The 18847-nt window shown below is 38.6% G+C and overlaps 1 protein-coding gene across 1 annotated transcript in view; it reads right to left on the bottom strand.

The window, feature by feature from the left end:
* ccbe1 (collagen and calcium binding EGF domains 1) overlaps positions 1-18847 on the bottom strand; it is a 78200-nt gene that overhangs the window by 13569 nt on the left and 45784 nt on the right. The window contains exons 3-8 of the mRNA XM_067424253.1: positions 18295-18347; positions 17299-17433; positions 14345-14482; positions 7973-8079; positions 5614-5722; positions 4591-4730 (exon numbers count right to left, since the gene is read on the bottom strand). Of these exons, the coding sequence (XP_067280354.1) occupies positions 4591-4730; positions 5614-5722; positions 7973-8079; positions 14345-14482; positions 17299-17433; positions 18295-18347 (682 nt within the window). The remainder of the gene's footprint in view (positions 1-4590; positions 4731-5613; positions 5723-7972; positions 8080-14344; positions 14483-17298; positions 17434-18294; positions 18348-18847) is intronic.

Here is an 18847-nt window from a genome sequence, read left to right as displayed (position 1 = left end):
TATTTCTATTTCTGTTGCGCTATTGTAGGCGGCAGTGGCTTAGTGGTTCATGTAGGTTGTCTACAAACCGGAAGGTTGGTGGTTCGATCCCCGGTTCCACCTGACCAAGTGTCGAGGTGTCCTTGAGCAAGACACCTAACCCCAACTGCTCCTGACGAGCTGGATGGCGCCTTACATGGCTGACATCGCCGTCGGTGTATGAATGAGAGAGTGAATGGGTGAATGTGAGGTAAGATGTAAAGCGCTTTGGATGGCCATAGGGTCTGTTAAAAGCGCTATATAAATGCAGTCCATTTACCATTTATTTCTGGTTGAGGAAGAACACAGTCGCTGCATAAGCTTCCTTCTGATCCTAATATTAGGAATGAGTGGTTGAACTTTATTTTTAATGAAGTTCCAGCTTACATGGAGAAGACATTCGATCGTTTGTAAACAAATCTCCGATCGATGCTGGATTTGGATCTGACAGGAATGGTGCAACACACTTATGTGAGTAAAAGGTGTTTTTATATGTAATAGTGTTGCAGTGTTATAGATCGTTTTGCTTATGTGTACGTGTCTAACAGAACATACCTTTAGCACGCTGGACTCAGACACGTATGGGCCAGGGCTCGCAAAACCCGGCAGGCCGGTCAATCTCATTATATTCCGTTCTTGTTCTGCTATTCTCTCTCAGTCTCTCTCACGAGTTGACATCTGAAGGGCGGCGTGTGCGGCGAACATGTATGTGTGTGTGCACCGTTCACGCTTATATCGTCCGATCTTGCGGGCTATGTGTAATATAAAAATGATAGTCCAATAAATCGTGGGTCGATGAGAAATAAATCATTGTGTTTGTTTGATAAAGACGTTTACGAGCCCTGTGGTCAAGATAATCATTCTGGTTGCCGCTTCTCCCTCATTCTCTCCTCTCCCTGAACTGACAGGGGAGCTAAAGCTCATTAAATATGCAAATCTTATCCAATCCTAGCCGTGGGCGTTTACTTCCAAGTCTCCAGTGCGGCACGCCCATCAAAACCCAGCGTTTTGAAGAGAGCCTCAAAACCAGTGTAGAAAATAGCCTATTAGTTATGATGTTTTTGAATGTAAAAACCACACAAACATCATTAGTTGACCTCTGACAACAGTATAATAATAATAAAAAAAAAAAGCTAGTTCATGACACCTTTAGAGGGTTACTTCACCGATTAGCATGGCTTTGTATCAGTTGAAACCTGGGAGTATATTCCAATAATCGTTTTAATTGTAGTGTCTGTCCTCTAACTCAACGGATTTTATGAAAATAAACGCGGTGGGCAAATTATCCAGTGACCCAGAAGCGGTGGCTTTGGGAGTGGCCTCGTAGGGCAGCGAAGCAAGTGCATTCTGGGAGTTGTTGTCTTTCATCCCCATGAGAGAAAAATCAATTTTCTGTCTTTTCTCAGTCTACAAAGCACCAAATTCAAAAATAATTTCACATTTCTACTACAGTAATGACCCAGTTTAAAAGGTGCACTATGCAACTTTCCGTCCACTGGACGGAACGCGCCTATTCTAAACATTCTAAAGGCGTAGTTTGATGGCGCAAAGTGTGAGCGCAGTATCTTGGGACATGTGGTCTTCACCTCACAGCCGGTGGAAAAACTGGCAGAATAGACTCTGGCAGAAATCATGTTCTTGGATGCGATTATTAACATTACTGTACTGTAAAGCAGAGCAGGGCCGAGTGTTGTGGAGCTGAGCACGGCCGCTGGAGCAAGTGTTAAACAAACACATGGCTCGCAAGTACCAGGACTTTTATTATGAAGGGACGGGACACAGTCGCCGGGCGTGGGCACTTTAGCTTTTTCCGGTCATGATTATAAGGTAAAGCAGCTCTGTTTATCATATTAGATACATTTAAGTGTGTTTAAAATTATGTTATGACGTTACTCTGTGCGATCGCTCTGCGCTGCTGTGACACTTGTTCACACTGCTAAGAGTAAAGCGCTTCTGCAGAATAAAACCGAGGGTAATGCAGATATGACGTGATTGACAGGCGACTCGCTCAAATGCTATGTTGAAACGTCCCGGTCCTTAGTTAAAATAGCAATTTTCTTACAATTTACAAATAGTTGGAAACATTTGGGATATTGTAAGTACTCAACTGAACAAAATATATAACACAGGCCAAGTGGTTTTTGGATATTTTACTGCAAAAATACTACATAGTGCACCTTTAAATACAAAGCTTAATGATAAATCAAGGAATTAACCCTTTAACAATGGCAAGGCTGTGTATTATAGGAGAGCTAGAACTAAACCTCAGTAGTAAAGTATATTTCAAGGAAAAGGATCGATTACCCCTGATTAAAATACTTCAACCTGCTTTAGTACATCCTTAAGCTAGTCATAATAAATGTGGACACCCAACTAGACTTATGTTTGAATGTAAACCACAGGCCACCTGAATGTCACAAAATAGATGCTGAGCCGAAGTGAGTTATCTTCAACAGTAAAGGAAAACAACACCACTGCCCTGTGTCCCAAGCAAAACAGACATCATTAAGAAGTATCAAGATTAAATGGAGTAGTGCAAGCCTAGACTAGACTAATTATTATGATTAATATAGATGCAGCAAAATGAACTAGCACACATTTGTCTTCAAATCAGACACATTAGGATACTGATTACAGCTGATAAAACAGTAAGTGAGCTTTCTAGGGCTGCGTTCAGTCGCTGTAGGCAAAAGCAGCCAAATTTTCACTCATATGCGACTCAAATTGTTTATTTTCATAACGCTGTGAACAGCACAAACCACATGGTATCTGATATTTTCGATTCTGATTTGAGTTCCATGTTATCCTAAACCATATAAATATGGGGGTAGATTGGTTGCGTTATTCTAAACAAATAGATTATCCACAAAATAAATGAAAAGAGATTCACAAAAAAATGCAAGAGTTTCACAAAAATTAATTCGATTCACAAAGAAAAACAATGACATTTGTGAATAACAAAAAAAATCCACACATATATTTTTATGTCACAAACACAACTCTGCCTTGTGTTCATTTGTGAATCGCTTCCTGTGGATTTGTTGATGACTTCCTCTGCATTGGTGGATCTCTTCTTGCACATTTGTAAAATCTCAGCACAGCGTGTGGATTTTTAAACATTTCTAGCATCTAGACTCACACAAATCCACAAATAGGTAGACTCCACCCACCGTCTACTTAGGCCAATCAGATAATCAGTCTGGTGTTTTCAGTGGTGTAGTCTACGTGATACGCAGGTATACGCCGTATACCCACTAGGAAAGGACAAGGATTTCCGTATACCCACTAAAAAAAGCGTGAGGATACGTAACAATATCGTTTTGTGACAGAACTTTCATTCATAAATTCACCACGTCTGTGTTGCCAACAGACTGTGGTTGCGATTGCGAATCACTAACGTTTTTGACTCTGAGTGTTTTCGGAAGCCTGCCCCTAAAGCCACAGCAACTTCGCTTGACACTTCAGCTGTAGCAGATGACACGGACGTTACAGAAAATCCAGTGTGACTCGCAATTTTGACCAATCACCGCAACTTTTTGATCAATTATTCGCTGCATTCTGATTTTTACACGAGCACCTCTGCAGTCTGAGCGCGATGCACTGAAGCTCACTCGCTCATATCTGAGGTAAATCATTAACACCATTACCGCTTACATTACAGGTTTTATTGAACTAAATACATTGCAATCGGCCAAAACGAATACGCAGTTTACTTTTCTAAACAAAAGCGTTCCAAGTCCGTCTTTCTCACACTGTTCGTGTGAATCGCGGCGCAGTTCTGCACACACACACAAAATACAGGCAATTCATTGGGGGACGCGCATCTCTTAAAGGGGCCGCGCTATATTCCTCCTCCAGGTATGGTGTGGTTCTGGTGTGCTCCCAGGTCTGCATGACAGCTTTCACATTACCAATTTTTCATAAGAACTGTGCCCTGTTCTGAACTAAACTGCCAGTGTAAAAACTCCGAAACTCAGAAGACAACAATCTTCAAGATAGCCTACAGTAAAGCTCCCATGCTTTATGGGGGGAGGGAAAAGAATCACAGTATACTCACTACAAAAATCTAGACTACACCACTGGATGTTTTGCAGTGTGAACTCAGTCTGAACAGTCCTTTTGGAATGAATGTGACTTTTACATCCCTCTAGATCAGGGGTAAGGGAATGTTGATCCTGGAGAGCCACTGCCCTGCAAAGTTTAGATCTAACCCTAATCAAACACGCCTGAACAAATGAATCAAGGTCTTTAGGATTGCTTAAGTTACAAACAGGTCAGTGTTTTTTTCCGGGTTGGAGCTAAACTCTGCAGGGCAGTGGCTCTCCAGGATCAACGTTCCCATACCCCTTCTCTAGATCAACGTCACAATTCTGTGCTGATGGGAGTCACTCCACTGCTCTATACAAGCAAAACTTAAGGAAAAACTGTACGAGAAACCCTTTGCGCTCTTTCTCCTCATCGCCATTTACATCCTCCTTATCCCCTGTGCACAATTTTGCTGGTTTCAGCTGCACATCACTTTATAAATACAGTGTGAACATAAGCAGGTTATTTATGAGGATTGATACGTACCATGGGGCCACGTCGTCCCTGTTTAATATGAGACAGGTCCGGTGAGGGCCCAATGGGCCCCATGTCGCCTCTGGGACCAGGCATACCTGGTGGTCCCATCTCTCCTGGGGGGCCAGGGGAGCCTTTGAGTCCTGGGCTCCCTGAGAGAAACATGAAAGTGACAGGTTTAAAGAAGAAAGGCATTAGAAAAAGAAAGATGGAGAAAATGAACACCACATAACTGTCACCCCCCATTTTGAGCATAGACACAAAAAGGCAATTTCCAAACTGAAATGGTTGTAATTCCTAAATGCCTTGAAATACATACCTGGTTGGTCTCTTTTAAAGATGATTATTAAAAAAAAAAAACAATTAAAAATTTATTTAATTTAATTTATTAAAAATTAAAGAGTAAAAAAGTTATTATTGTTTAAATTTACTGTAAAGCATTAACATTTTTTTGTTGTTGTACTTTATACAAAATATATATTTTATAAAATAAGTTTTACTCTAAAACCGCTAAGCCAAGTTGTGTTTTAAATTTGAAGTTGATATCAAAAAAATGTAAGTTGTTAGGAGATTTTGTTTAGGTGCTATACTAAAAATAGACACCGGGTGACACACACATTCCATAGAATTTTGTTTTATGTATTCTCCTGTTAACAAAGTAATACATTTCTGTCATAATATCAGTTCTATCACAAAGCAGTCGCCAAATATGGAACCTTGAATTTCAGACATTTCCAATGATATGCTTTTCGTCAAGATTAGAAAAAGTTGATTATAAAACTGATCAAATAAATGTAATATAAAACATGACACCGCCCACTAGGGGGATGTCCCTGATTCCCTCCGAAAGGGATTAAAGTACCGTTTTCAGCGCAATGTCCAATTTCAAAGCGGTTTTGAAAGAAGTGGTGTTTAAGCTTTCGAATGAGACCTAATTTATGATGATTACTAAAATATGTAATGTGATAAAAAAAACAACAACAGCGAGCATCTCCCTAGTGGGTCGTTGACATTCAAGGGGTTAACAAAGCTCACCTGCAGGCCCAGCTGGCCCTGAAGGTCCAGGTAAAAACGAGTGAGTCATCATCATCTTTTCATTGGTCATCTGCTTATTGACCTCTGAGTTTCTTGGCAACAAGGCAATCTGAACAAAGGAGAATTAAACAAAGCACAGATCATCCAAGGTCCTGCTGTTTTCTGTATTTCAGGACTAGAAAAGAAGCTCAACAGATCTAAAAAAGGCAAGACTTGCAGTTTGTTTTAAAGAAAAGATACCTATAACTAAAAATAAATATTATTTATCTCATGCTGATCCAAACAAAAAATGTCAATCTATCACAGTCCATAAAATTTTCTTCAGGTGATAATGGATTCTGGAATGAGGGGCATAGTTGAAAAGAAATGAATTACATTACGTTTATTTAACAATATGAGCGGTGAGCAAATTTGATCAATCTATTCCTTCAAGCAAATGTTTAAGGATGTTGGTCAACTGATAGCAATTACAGTACCTGTCAAAAATGTGAAAACATTACAATGTTATTTATCTTTTTGAAAGTAGTCTCTTGTGCTTGCTAAGGATGCATTTATGTGATTCAAAAGTACAGTAAAATAGTAATATTGTGAATTATTATTACAATTAAAAAATAACTTCTATTTTAATACATTTAAAAATTGAATTTATTCCTGTGATGCAAAGTTGAATTTTCAGCATCACTACTCCAGTCTTCAGTGTCACATGATCCTTCAGAAATTGTTCTAATATGCAGATTTGCTGCTCAAGAAACATTTCAAAAGAACATTTTAAATTTGTAATAATATTGTGCAATATTGCTGTTTTTGTTATATTTTGTATGAAATTATATATATATATATATATATATATATATATATATATATATATATATATATATATATATATATTTTTTTTTTTTTTCTTTTTTTCTTTTTTTCTTTTTTAACATCCAAGCTTTTGACAGTTACTGTGCATCGTCTGACAGGAGGCAATGTCTAAAATATGATGTATGATATTACAAGGTGGCTAAGAGAATTATAATTTAAACCAAAGTAACCTGAGCATGTAATCTGATCTATAAACTGTAACATCTGTGTACATGCCATTTGCAAAAACAGGAAATCCCTGAATTATTCAGGTTGGTGCATGGACTGAGATCAGTGGCTGTCTTTTATAAGCGTTATTTGCAGAGTATTTCACTTCAAAGAACTGGAGGCTCTCTGGGTGAACTGGAAGTATCCATTACCTGCTAACCTCTGAGCTCTGGACATCAGTAAACTCTCTCTCTCTCTCTCTCACACACACACACACACACACACACACACACACACACACACACACACACACACACACACACACACACACACCTTTGAGGTCTCGCCACACACAGTAGATACAGCCCTAGGCCTAGCGCATAAATCTGCACAAGTTTCTGTGTCCAGCCCTTTGCAAGCAATTTAAATCTCATTTGTCATTGTTTCTGGTTTTGATTTTTGTTAGGTGCCTCGGACTGCACATATTTCAATTCTGAGTGCCAATATCAACCACTTATTATGCCGCGAGAGATTAGCACAATAATGTGCCGTGAAGAACAGTCCATTTTGAGGAAAAAAGTTACAATTCTGATTCAAAACCTAGTAAATATTGCAGGTTGCTGCCTAAATAGGAACATTGTGGAATTCCACATTTGGAATTTCATTTAAAATATATAATAATGATACTGTTCAGTATTGACCACAAACTTTTGAATGGTAGTGTAAGAATCTTTTAATGTTTTAACGAATCTTTTAATTGCTGAATAAAAGTAATAATTTATTAAAGAAGGTAATGGAGAAGTTAATGGTCAGAAAAAAACGCTCAATTTTTTTTTGTAACATGTTATATAATTTACATCACCTTCTCGTAGAACCATACCTCTTGCCTTACTCTTACCAGTTCACCACATTATTTTATTCTCTCAATCTTTTCCCTTATAGTCTGTTGGACCACACGCACAAGAGCTATATATCAAGCCGTGACCATGAGGGTGCTGAGTGGATTTGTTGACGGTCTCGCTTTGACTGCAGAACACTGACTCTGCGCCCTTAGCCCGTCTAAACCGCATCGCTGCGTTCAACGTGATTTACGAGCCTGCAGCAAGGACAGACATAAGTCACACTACCAAATCGCTCAGCCATTTGGGCCATGTTTTAGCACTTTTTATTTCACCTATAAAATCGCCAACACATCCCTGAAGATCTGTATAACCTGACTCTGACTTGCTTGTGAAATATTGGCAGGTAGGTTCTCGTTAGTCTAAGGATGAGGATATGCATATAAAAAGAAAGCTGCTGCTTGTTTTAATGAATAAGCCCTGCAGGTGAAACTGGAATAGTGTACCTTCTGTTTGAGTTGGAGGACAGTCATCTTCATCTGATGGAAGTCTTCACATGTGGCCGAGCACGTTCCCTCCTTCATGACGTTGTCTGACTTCTCAAACAGTGGCGCTGTAAAGAGGCAACATGTATGAGAAATTTAAGGAAGGTTGTTGTTCACAAGTTCAGTGAAAAGATTCCATTCATTATGCCATACTAGTTGAAAAACTGTTGATTATCAATACACATATTGCATGAAATAAAAAAGTTGGGATCATTGTCATGCTGAAAGACCCAGCCACGTTTCATCTTCAATGCCCTTGCTGATGGAGGGAGGTTTTTACTCAAAGTCTCACAATACATGGCCCCATTCATTCTTTCCTTTACATGGATCAGTCATCCTGGTCCCTTTGCAGAAAATCCACCCCAAAGCATGATGGTTCCACGCCCATGCTTCACAGTAGGTATGGTGCAACTCTGCATTCTTTCTCCTCCAAACACAACAAGTTGAGTTTTTAACAAAAGGTCCTATTTTCAATTCATCTGACCATATGACATTCTCCCAATCCTCTTCTTGATCATCCAAATGCTCTCTAGCAAACTTCAGACAGGCCCAGACATGTACTGGTGTAAGGAGGGGGACACGTCTGGCACTGCAGGATTTGAGTCCCTGGCAGCGTAGTGTGTCACTGATGGTAGCCTTTGTTGCCTTGGTCCCAGCTCTCTGCAGGTCATTCACTAGGTCCCCCCGTGTGTTTTTTTTGCTCGCTGTTCTTGTGATCATTGTGACCCCACGGGGTGAGATCTTATGTGGAGCCCCAGATCGAGGGAGATTATCAGTGGTCTTGTATGTCTTTTATTTTCTAATAATTGCTCCCACAGTTTATTCACACCAAGCTGCTTACCTATTGCAGATCCTTTGGCAGTTCTTTGGTCTTGGCTATAGTGGAGTTTGGAGTCTGACTGTTTGGGGTTGTGTCTTTTACAATGATAATGAGTTCAAACAGGTGCCATTAATACAGGTAACATGTGGAGGACAGAGGATTATGGAAGTAAAACTGTGCCACTGGATTTTGAATTCTAATTTTTAGCACTGAATTTTTTTACATCGAATTTTTAACACTGAATTTTATTTTGCATCTAAATCAGACTTTGAATTTTAAAAGCCATTGAATTTCTAGCACTGTTTTTCTTTGCCTATGACATTTTTTCAATGTTTTAAAAAAATTCAGTGTAAAAAGAAATTCAACGTCTCAAAAAATTCAGTGTAAAAAAATTCAATGTCTAAAAAGATTCAGTGTAAAAAAATTCAACGTCTCAAAATATTCAGTGTAAAAAAAAATTATGTCTCAAAAGATTCAGTGTAAAATAATTCAACGTCTCAAAAAATTCAGTGTAAAAATATTCAGAGTCAACATCCGGGTAACCAAGGAGAAGCAATCGATCCCTGTATCAAATCATCCAACATCCAGCCAATCATTTACGCTCCATTGGTCATGTGACGCTGAAACAGGAAGGCGGGGAACAGGGCCGTTTCTAGCCTTTCTGGCACCCTAGGCGAGATTCATATGTTGCACCCCCCCCCCCCCTCATTTTTTTTTAAACTACAACTTATTAAGTAAATATGACTTCCTTATTTCATGGGCATATTGTACATACATTAATCGAATAATGTAGCTAGGTTTATTATCTCTGAGATCACAGATGTTGGGGGGTTCGGGGGCATGCTCCCCCGAGAAAAATTTGATTTCTATGATCTACATATGTGTATTTTAAGATGTTCTGAAGGCCAAAAAATTAGATAACAATAGCTTGAAAACCATGTCACTCGGCGCCGCTGCGGATTGAAGAACACAGTGACACAAAGACTAAAACACGGGACGAAGCAGTAGCCGAAGCCTTGCGCCAGTTTCATGTTTTAAAGGTTAATCGCATATTTTTTTAGGGGGGGCTGATGCATAAGTTCATAAAAAAGGGCCTAGTGACGCCCATGGTTATGACAGTATTAGCCTACTTGATCAATTTACACTAAACAGCTATCTCTGATGTAAAAAAAAAAAAATTATTCAAATTAACTGCTATAATGTTCTGCACCTGAAATGAGCATGGCGTGTGGTCCGTCCAGTACTAATATTCAGTGTAATGTTTTGCTCAACGTTATGATAGAGGGACCAGCTTAGTAGAGAACAAGTAACCAATAAGTAGGCTATACCTGTATATTTCGCTTTCTTTTTACGATACTGATGACCTTTTCATGATGATGAAACTAAAGCACGCTGTAACGAGTAGAAATATAGTGTGGCCCCTTTAAGAGTTGCGCGCGCTCCCTGCAAACGAAGTCTGCATTTTGTGTATGTGCGCACTGAGTCTTGAGCTCCCATGTGTGGGGATTATTTTCTGTTTTCTGTTGCGAACAGTTTTCTGTTGCTAACAGTTATTTTGTTTTATTAAGTAATGCTGTGGACGGAAAGGGAGTTTGTGATGAGAGTTCAGCGGGGAATAAAGTGCGATCTGTTTGATGTTAATCGCCTCCGTGTTTGCATCCACTCCAGTTACATTAAGTATGCTATCCGCATTTTTCACTCGGACACAAGCGTTACAACGCCACGGATGACGACGTTCCCTGCCGCCCTCTACATGATCTCATTTCATTACAGCAGCTCCACTATCACCATGGCGACTTCACTCCAATAATCGCAACTAATCATAATGCCTTGAAATAGCAAAAGTACGAAATATTAATAATAAAATAAATATGAAATAACTAAAAAATCTTGTTGGGGCGGGGACTCATTGACGCCCCCCAGCTGTTGGCGCCCTAGGCGACCGCCTAGTTTGACTATGCCTAGAAACGGCACTGGCGGGGAAGTTCACTTCAGGTGAGCTCCAGAGCTCAGCAGCATGGCTCAGAACACACACGATGGCGCTTCAGTGAGTTTAATCATGACCAATGGAGCGTAAATGATTGGCTGGATGTTGGATGATTTGATACAGGGATCGATTGCTTCTCCTTGGTTACCCGGATGTTGACTCTGAATATTTTTACACTGAATTTTTTGAGACGTTGAATTATTTTACACTGAATCTTTTGAGACGTTGAATTTTTTTACACTGAATCTTTTGAGACGTTGAATTTTTTTACACTGAATTTTTTGAGACGTTGAATTTCTTTTTAAACTGAATTTTTTAAAACATTGAAAAAATGTCATTGGCAAAAAAAAAAACAGAGCTAGAAATTCGATGGCTTTTAAAATTCAAAGTCTGATTTAGATGCAAAATAAAATTCAGTGTTAAAAATTCGATGTAAAAAAATTCAGTGCTAAAAATTAGAATTCAAAATCCAGTGGCACAGTTTTACTTCCATAGAGGATCCTCTTAAAGAGGTCTACAGGTCTGTGAGAGCAGAAATCTTGCTATTTTGTAGGTGACCAAATACTTAATTTCCTCAATAATTTGCAAATCAATTCTTTAAAAAAATAAAAATAAAATCTCTCATTCTGTCTCTCATAGTCAAAGTGTACCTATGATGAAAATGACAGGCCTCTCTCATCTTTCTAAGTGGGAGAAGGTGCACAAATGGTGACTGACTAAATACTTTTTTTCCCCACTGTACATTAAAAAATATACTTACATTTTTTAAAATATACAGTACTTGAAAGGTATGAAGTACACTACAAGTGCACATTTAATAATCACGCTTCCTTTTCACAAGGGGAATCTCCCATGTAGCGCGTACAGGCATCACCAGAAATGTACTAGCTCATTCCATTCCTGCCAAAAGTCCACTGAGTTAAATCACAATCTCCAACAGCTTAGTTTGACTCATCGCTGATAACCTCATGTGATCCACACACTGTAATCTTGGTGTTCTCGAATTCTCAGAATTCCTTTTTTGTACATCTGCAAAAAAGAGTTGTTGCATCCCTGAATGCCTCAAAAGGTCATCTCGTTTTGCACTCAAACTGACCCAAAAGAGAGGAAACAGCACACAGGAAACTCTGAAAGACTAATACGCTCCACAAGAAAGCCAAAAAGATAGATGGACAGAGGAGAAGAGGAAGTGATTGATGCTAATGCTAACCGCTAGCTGGTGTCCCAAGTCATTAACTGCGAAGGGTCAGTGGACTTCCTGCAGGGAGGCAGGAAGCAATGTCTTATAAATATGTCAAACCAGAAGAGGCTGCAGAATGGATTTTTTTTTTTTTTTTTTTGTAAATAGTGAGGTGATTGAGAGCCAAACCTACCAAACCTTGATATGAGGATGTTCTTGACTCTTTTTACAACAGAAATTAATCAAAACTGAACTTACTTTTGGTTAGTTCACCGAAACATTTTAATTCTGTTTTACTAACACTCAAGTTTTTCCAAACCCGTAAGACCTTTGTTTATCTTCGGAACACAAATAAATATATTTTTGATGAAATCAGAAAGCTCTCGGTCCCTCCATAGACAGCTATTACCACTTTCAAAGAAAGAAAGGTAGTACAGACATTTTTAAAATAGTGCATGTGACGACAGCTGTTCAACCTTCATTTTATAAATATTTTTTTGTCTGCCATCACATTGAAATCATTCAGATGCAAAAGGAATCATAACTTTTAGCATTCACCCTTTTCACTTGGCTTACATCTTTGTTTGGATTTGCACTAAAATCGGACCTTAGGGTTTGATGACACATCCATGACCTATCGGAGCATTTTTATAGACCTCCGTCACTCACTCTACACCTGTGTGGATGGTTACGCCCAGACAGGAATATCTCTGGTTCTCCGTGCTCTCACACAGCAGCGATTCGCCTTTTTGTGCTCCATTTCTGTTGTTTGTTGGCAATGCATTGGGCAAATCAAAACAGACCTATGAGCTTCCAATGAAAGTGGCTCTCAAAAAGTCTTCCAGAAAAACTGTTTAAAACTATGGGAATGAACTACAATCCCACAAAGCACTGTGATTTCTGTAGTCAAATTAACCATAGTTATTCAATATAAAACTACTGACAATACAAACACTACGGAGATTACAAACTCATGACTTCCAAGTTGATCTATTATATTTTACAAATGAACAACTACCGGTTGTGAAGTACTTAAAGGGCTACTTCAGCACTGGGGATATGAATCTGTATTTAAACTGGGTCATTAATGTAGTAAAAACGTGAAATTATTTTAGAATTTGGTGCTTTCTAGACTGAGAAAAGACAGAAAATGTATTTTTGTCTCATGGGGATGAAAGACAACAATTCCCAGAATGCTTTGCTGCCCTGTGAGGCCACTCACTATCATTTTCATAAAATCAGTTCAGTTAGAGAACAGACACTACAATTAAAAACGTAACGTGTCTGTTTAATTTAATGTGATTTAGCCGCTGATTGAGTGCCACAGCATAAACGCTGCAGGAGCCAGATTACATCGTGATGAATGAGCTGAATGAGCTTGTGATGAGAGCATGATCATTCGAATATACTCCAGTGTTTCTACTGATACAAAGCCATGCTAATTGTTGAAGTAACCCTTTAAAGGACTAGTTCCCCCCAAAATGAAAATTCTGTCATTAATTATTCACCCCCATGCCGTTTGACACCCATAAGACTGTTGTTCATCATCGGAACACAAATGACAATATTTTGGTTGAAATCTGATGGCTCAGAAAGGCCTCCATTGGCCACAATGTCATTTCCTCTGTCAAGACTCATAAAAGGCACTAAAGACGTTGTTACAAAGTCCATCTAACTACAGTGGCTCTATGATCATTTTATGAATGGACAAGTATAGTTTTTGTGCACAAAAAAAACCCTAAATAACAGCTTATATAGTGATAGCTGATTTCAAAACACCGCTTCCTGCAAGCTTCAGAGCTTTATGAATCAGTGTATCGATTCAGGATTCTGATCGCGTGTCAAACCGCCAAACTGCTGAAATCACATGACTTTGGCGATGATTGTAGAACCACTGTAGTGAGATGGGCTTTGTAACAACGTCTTTAGTACCTTTTATGGGTCTTGAGAGAGAAAATGTCATTGTGACTAATGGAGGCCTTTCTGAGCCATCAGATTTCAACCAAATATCTTAATTTGTAATCAGAAGATGAACAGAGGTCTTACGGGTCTGGAACGGCATGAGGGTGAGTAATTAATGACAGAATTTTCATTTTTGGGTGAACTAACCCTTTAATTTAGGCAGCTAAACATTTTCATTAAGTTTAAAATGAGGGGTTTTTTGAGGGGCCAATAATGAATCCAACAAATAGCCCCCCCCCCTTTTTTTTTTGTTGTTGAGAAACTCCAAAGTACAGAAAAATAGAAGACAGACAAAGACCAAAAGAGAGATCAAGGAAGCTAAAAGAATAAAGGTCTTAGCAAGACAAACAAACTGTGAGTATAACATCCAAAGTGTACACTCACCTCTCTCGCCCTTGGTGCATGTTTTCCCATCATCCTCTAGGTAGAAACCTCTCTCGCACTCACACTGGTAGCTGCCGGGGGTGTTCACACAGATCTGTGAGCACACCGTCTCGTTATTGTTGGCACATTCATCAATGTCTGATGCAAGAACAGAGAGCAAAAGTGTGAGGGACGGAAAGTTGGCAAAGAGCAAGAGATGTGCTATTCGCTCCTCTGGTGCTATGGAGCGCTTCTGTAAGATCAGTCGGAGAAACTACATTTGACTCCCATCAAACCAACTTAACACTTCAGCAGTCTGGAAGGTCAGACCCTTTAAGAAACACTCACGCTGATATTAAAGAAACATTGAGAAATCAAGCCCCATGAACTAAAATCAACCTAAAGAGTGTTTTAACATCTTCATACTGTTAAATATTCCTGATCAAATAAGTAAAATTTCAAAACATCCAAATCAAATAACAAGCTAAGTCTTCTTTTGAAAAACACATTTTGACTGCAGCCTCCCTAGTGAAAAAAACCTTTACTAAAATATATTTAATATACATGAATTTCAAACTAAATATACTACAAAACAATTAACATATTTACTGACGTATCTAAACAAGATCCAGAAGTGAGGGTGTTTTCTCTGGGTCAAGGCTTATTTGAAACGGACTGTGGCAAAGTGGAAAACTGTTCTGTGGTCAGACGAATCAAAATTTTAATTTCACTGCCGCCCCCCAGCTGTCAGCGACTAAAGGAGACAAAGATGTTGAAAAAAAAAGATGTTGACCAGCTTGGGAACAATTGTGGAGGAGCTGAAAAAATAAGAAAACAACAAGAGCAAAATTTTAAGTTATTTTTGGAAAACTGGGACACTATGTCATGCGGACTAAAGAGGACAAGGACATCCCAAGTTGATATCAGCACTCAGTTCAGAAGGCGGCATCTCTGATGGTATGGGGTTGCATGAGTTTGTGTGGCATGGGCAGCTTACACATCTGGAAAGGCACCATTAATGCTGAAAGGTATATCCAAGTTCTTGAACAACATATGCTCCCATCCAGACATCGTCTCTTTCAGGGAAGACCTTGCATTTTCCAACATGACAATGCCAGACCACATACTGCATCAATTACAACATCATGGGTGCGTAGAAGAAGGATCCCAGTACTGAAATGGCCAGCCTGCAGTCCAGATCTTTCACCCATAGAAAACATTTGGTGCATCATAAAGAGGAAGATGCCACAAAGAAGACCTAAGACAGTCGAGCAGCTAGAAGCCTGTATTAGACAAGAATGGCAAGGCAAGGCAAGGCAAGTTTATTTATATAGCACATTTCATACACAACGGCAATTCAAAGTGCTTTACATAGAAATGAATTAAAATAGGGATAACAAATGCATAAGAAAAAGAATACTATGTGTAAAAATAAAAATAGAAACAGTTGTAAAGAGAATAAAACAAAAAAAAATAAAAATCCAGATAGATTCCTATCTGCCTGATTCTAAATTTGGGTACTCCTATATGTGATGGAAAAGATGGAGCAAGTTCACAATGTATCCTGGACCTTACAAGTCAGTCCAAGACGGGCTCTTGTAGGGGACGTTACCGATGCCCCGCAGGGCCACCCCTTTCTTGAGTCCGCTTCTTTACACTCTCTGCTACCACAAGCAGAAAGAAGCGAAGTACACTGCTCTCCTTTTCCAATCTCTTCCAGTCACACAGCCCTAACCAAAAGTAATAATCAACAGATGTATAAGAATGATAAATATACAGTCTAAAGAGAAGTAAAAATAATAAAATGATGAACCAAAGATAAGAACAAAGGTAAACTAAATCAGTTATAAAAGAATAAAAAGATGATGCATATATAAGATAAGGTGCAATCAGTCGGACAGTGGCACAGTACTCATTCAGTAGATGCACCGCTAAACAGATGTGTTTTGAGTCTGGATTTGACTCTGGCTACTGTTGGAGCACATCTGATCTGTTCAGGAAGCTGGTTCCAACTGCGGCTGGCATAATGGCTAAAAGCAGACTCTCCTTGCTTTGAGTGAACACTTGGATTTCTAACTGACTTGATCCTGCTGATCTGAGTGATCTGTTGGGTTTGTATTTAATCAGTATATCAGCGATGTATTGAGGTCCTAGGTCATTGAGAGATTTATAAACAAGTAATAGTACTTTAAAATCGATCCTAAATGTAACTGGAAGCCTGTGTAAAGACCTGAGGACTGGTGTGATATGGTCATATTTTCTGGTTCTGCTCAGAATCCTGGCAGCAGCGTTCTGTATGAGCTGCAGCTGTTTAATGGAACAACATTCCTACTCCTAAACGTGAGCAACTTGTCTCCTCAGTCCCCAGACATTTGCAGACTGTCATAAAAAGAAGAGGGGATGCTACACAGTGGTAAACATGGTCTTGTCACAACTTTTTTGGACATTATGTTGATACTATGAAATTTAAAATCAACTTATTTTCCCTTAAAATAATACATTTTCTCAGTTTAAACATTTGATATGTCATATGTCGTATTCTTAATAAAATAATGAAATTTGAAACTTCCACAACATTGCATTGTTTTTATTCACAATTTGTATAGTGCCCCAACTTTTTTGGAATCAGGTTTGTATAAAAATTAAATAAAAATTAAATGTTTATGAGAAATAAAAAAAGAAAACAGGTAAATGTACATTAGAGTCATTAATGCACATTAGACAAAAATAAAAATAAAGATAATACAAAGAAAATTAAAGTTTTATTTTGGTATCAGTCACCTTTTCTGGTTTATGATTGATGCATTCACACCTGTGCAGCTTTTTTAGTATAAAAACTGTGAATTGTTTTAAAACATTTCAGTTAATGCCAAACTCTCCCACAATAATTTATTTGCAGTCATATCTTTATTTGAATATACACAAATAAGTACATTTGTATCAAAAAAAAAAGAAAAAGAAAAATAAATTCTTACCCAGGCAGTAAGGTTTCTCACGGTTTCTATGGCGTTCCCGGTCATAGCGATACCCAGAGTAACAAGTGCACACCACTCGGCCAAAATGATCGGTACACTGCTGTTCACATGGAGCGCCGGTGCACACATCATAGTCTGCATATACAAACACATCCACAAACAAACATAAACACAACAAGAGAGGAGAGCACAGAATAGCAAAAATCAAACCTAGCTTTAAAACAAACAAAAAAAACAATATTGTTGTGATCTCCAGAAATGTTTTTTCCCTTCAGAATTTGAATTTAATAGTAAAATCAAAACACTGGTCTAGGAAGCCAGTACTGCAAGTTCCAGTCCAAGAATTCCCGCATCTTTTCCTTATTCCATGATTTCTGCTGGAAGAGCCAAACCATCTCAGACACAGCATGGAGCACCGTGTGAATCAGGGAAACATGCGTCCGTTCTCAACCGGTACATTATGTGTTTCTCATCAGCGGAGAGAGGGCAGGTAAGGACACCAGAGAACATAAACAGCATAAAAAAGAAAAAAGACTTTAAAAACAAGCTGTAGACTGTCTCAAAGGGCTGTTCCAGATACCACTATTCACCCTCTCAATGTGGCAGGGCGAACCGCAGAACGCAGACAATTTAATTGCATGCTTTTATTTGACAGTTACGAGTAAAAACTTGTTAGTGGTTTGAACCCTTCAACCAAAAAACGAGAAGTATATTACTGTATTCATAAGCTAATATACAGACCTGTTCCCACTATAAAAATATACACGATGTAATCAAGATTTCCTTACTGGTTGGGAAACTCTGCCAAGCTCTTTAAGGTGTGCTGGAAATGTTAAAACAACATTAAAAGCACCAGCTGAGTTGTTTCCAAAAGGAATGATTTTGTTTAGAACGCTAATAGGAGACGAGGGAAAACGCGTCCAGAAATATCAGAACAAATTCAACCCAGAGGAGTCTAGTATGGGTAGAGAGAAAGGGGGGTGAAAGAGTTCTTACCTTCTGGAATACACTGTCCCAGCACAAACTTAAAACCTTCACAGCACTTCTTTCTGAAAGAGAAAATAAATTGCAGAAAAAAAATTAACATTTTTCTTTTAAAAATGTGATTTAAGCTTAACCGTGATGTTAGGGTGTTGTGGACGGTTGCCAAGATGTTGCTACACTATCTTGGCATACTAAAATCTCAGAACACGTTCATACATGTACACACATTAATTGTTCTTAATCTTGTTCTGATGTCAGTGAATTTGAGCATTCTAAATGAGTGGCCACATGCACAAGGTTAGTAATTTGCATAACACATGCCTAAACCATCTCCATAAAAGGGTTTTCTGCATAACCTTTCACCTCTCTCGAATATACTGCTCTCTGAAGAGCGAGAAGTATATTGAGCAGATCCTTGAGCAAAGCCAAGTGTGCCATTCTCAAAACCAGTTCAAACACAATTAACACCTTTTATAGAGAATTCTCACTGCTGAAGCTGGAACACAAAATTTCTTACTCTTTCGCTGTATATGATGAAATATATTTAAGATGAAATTAAATTGCA

This window comes from Pseudorasbora parva, chromosome 18 (assembly GCF_024679245.1).
Source record: "Pseudorasbora parva isolate DD20220531a chromosome 18, ASM2467924v1, whole genome shotgun sequence".
Lineage (NCBI taxonomy): Eukaryota > Metazoa > Chordata > Actinopteri > Cypriniformes > Gobionidae > Pseudorasbora > Pseudorasbora parva.
The sequence above is the reverse complement of the archived record's forward strand: the minus strand, read 5'-3'. Positions and strand labels throughout refer to the sequence as shown.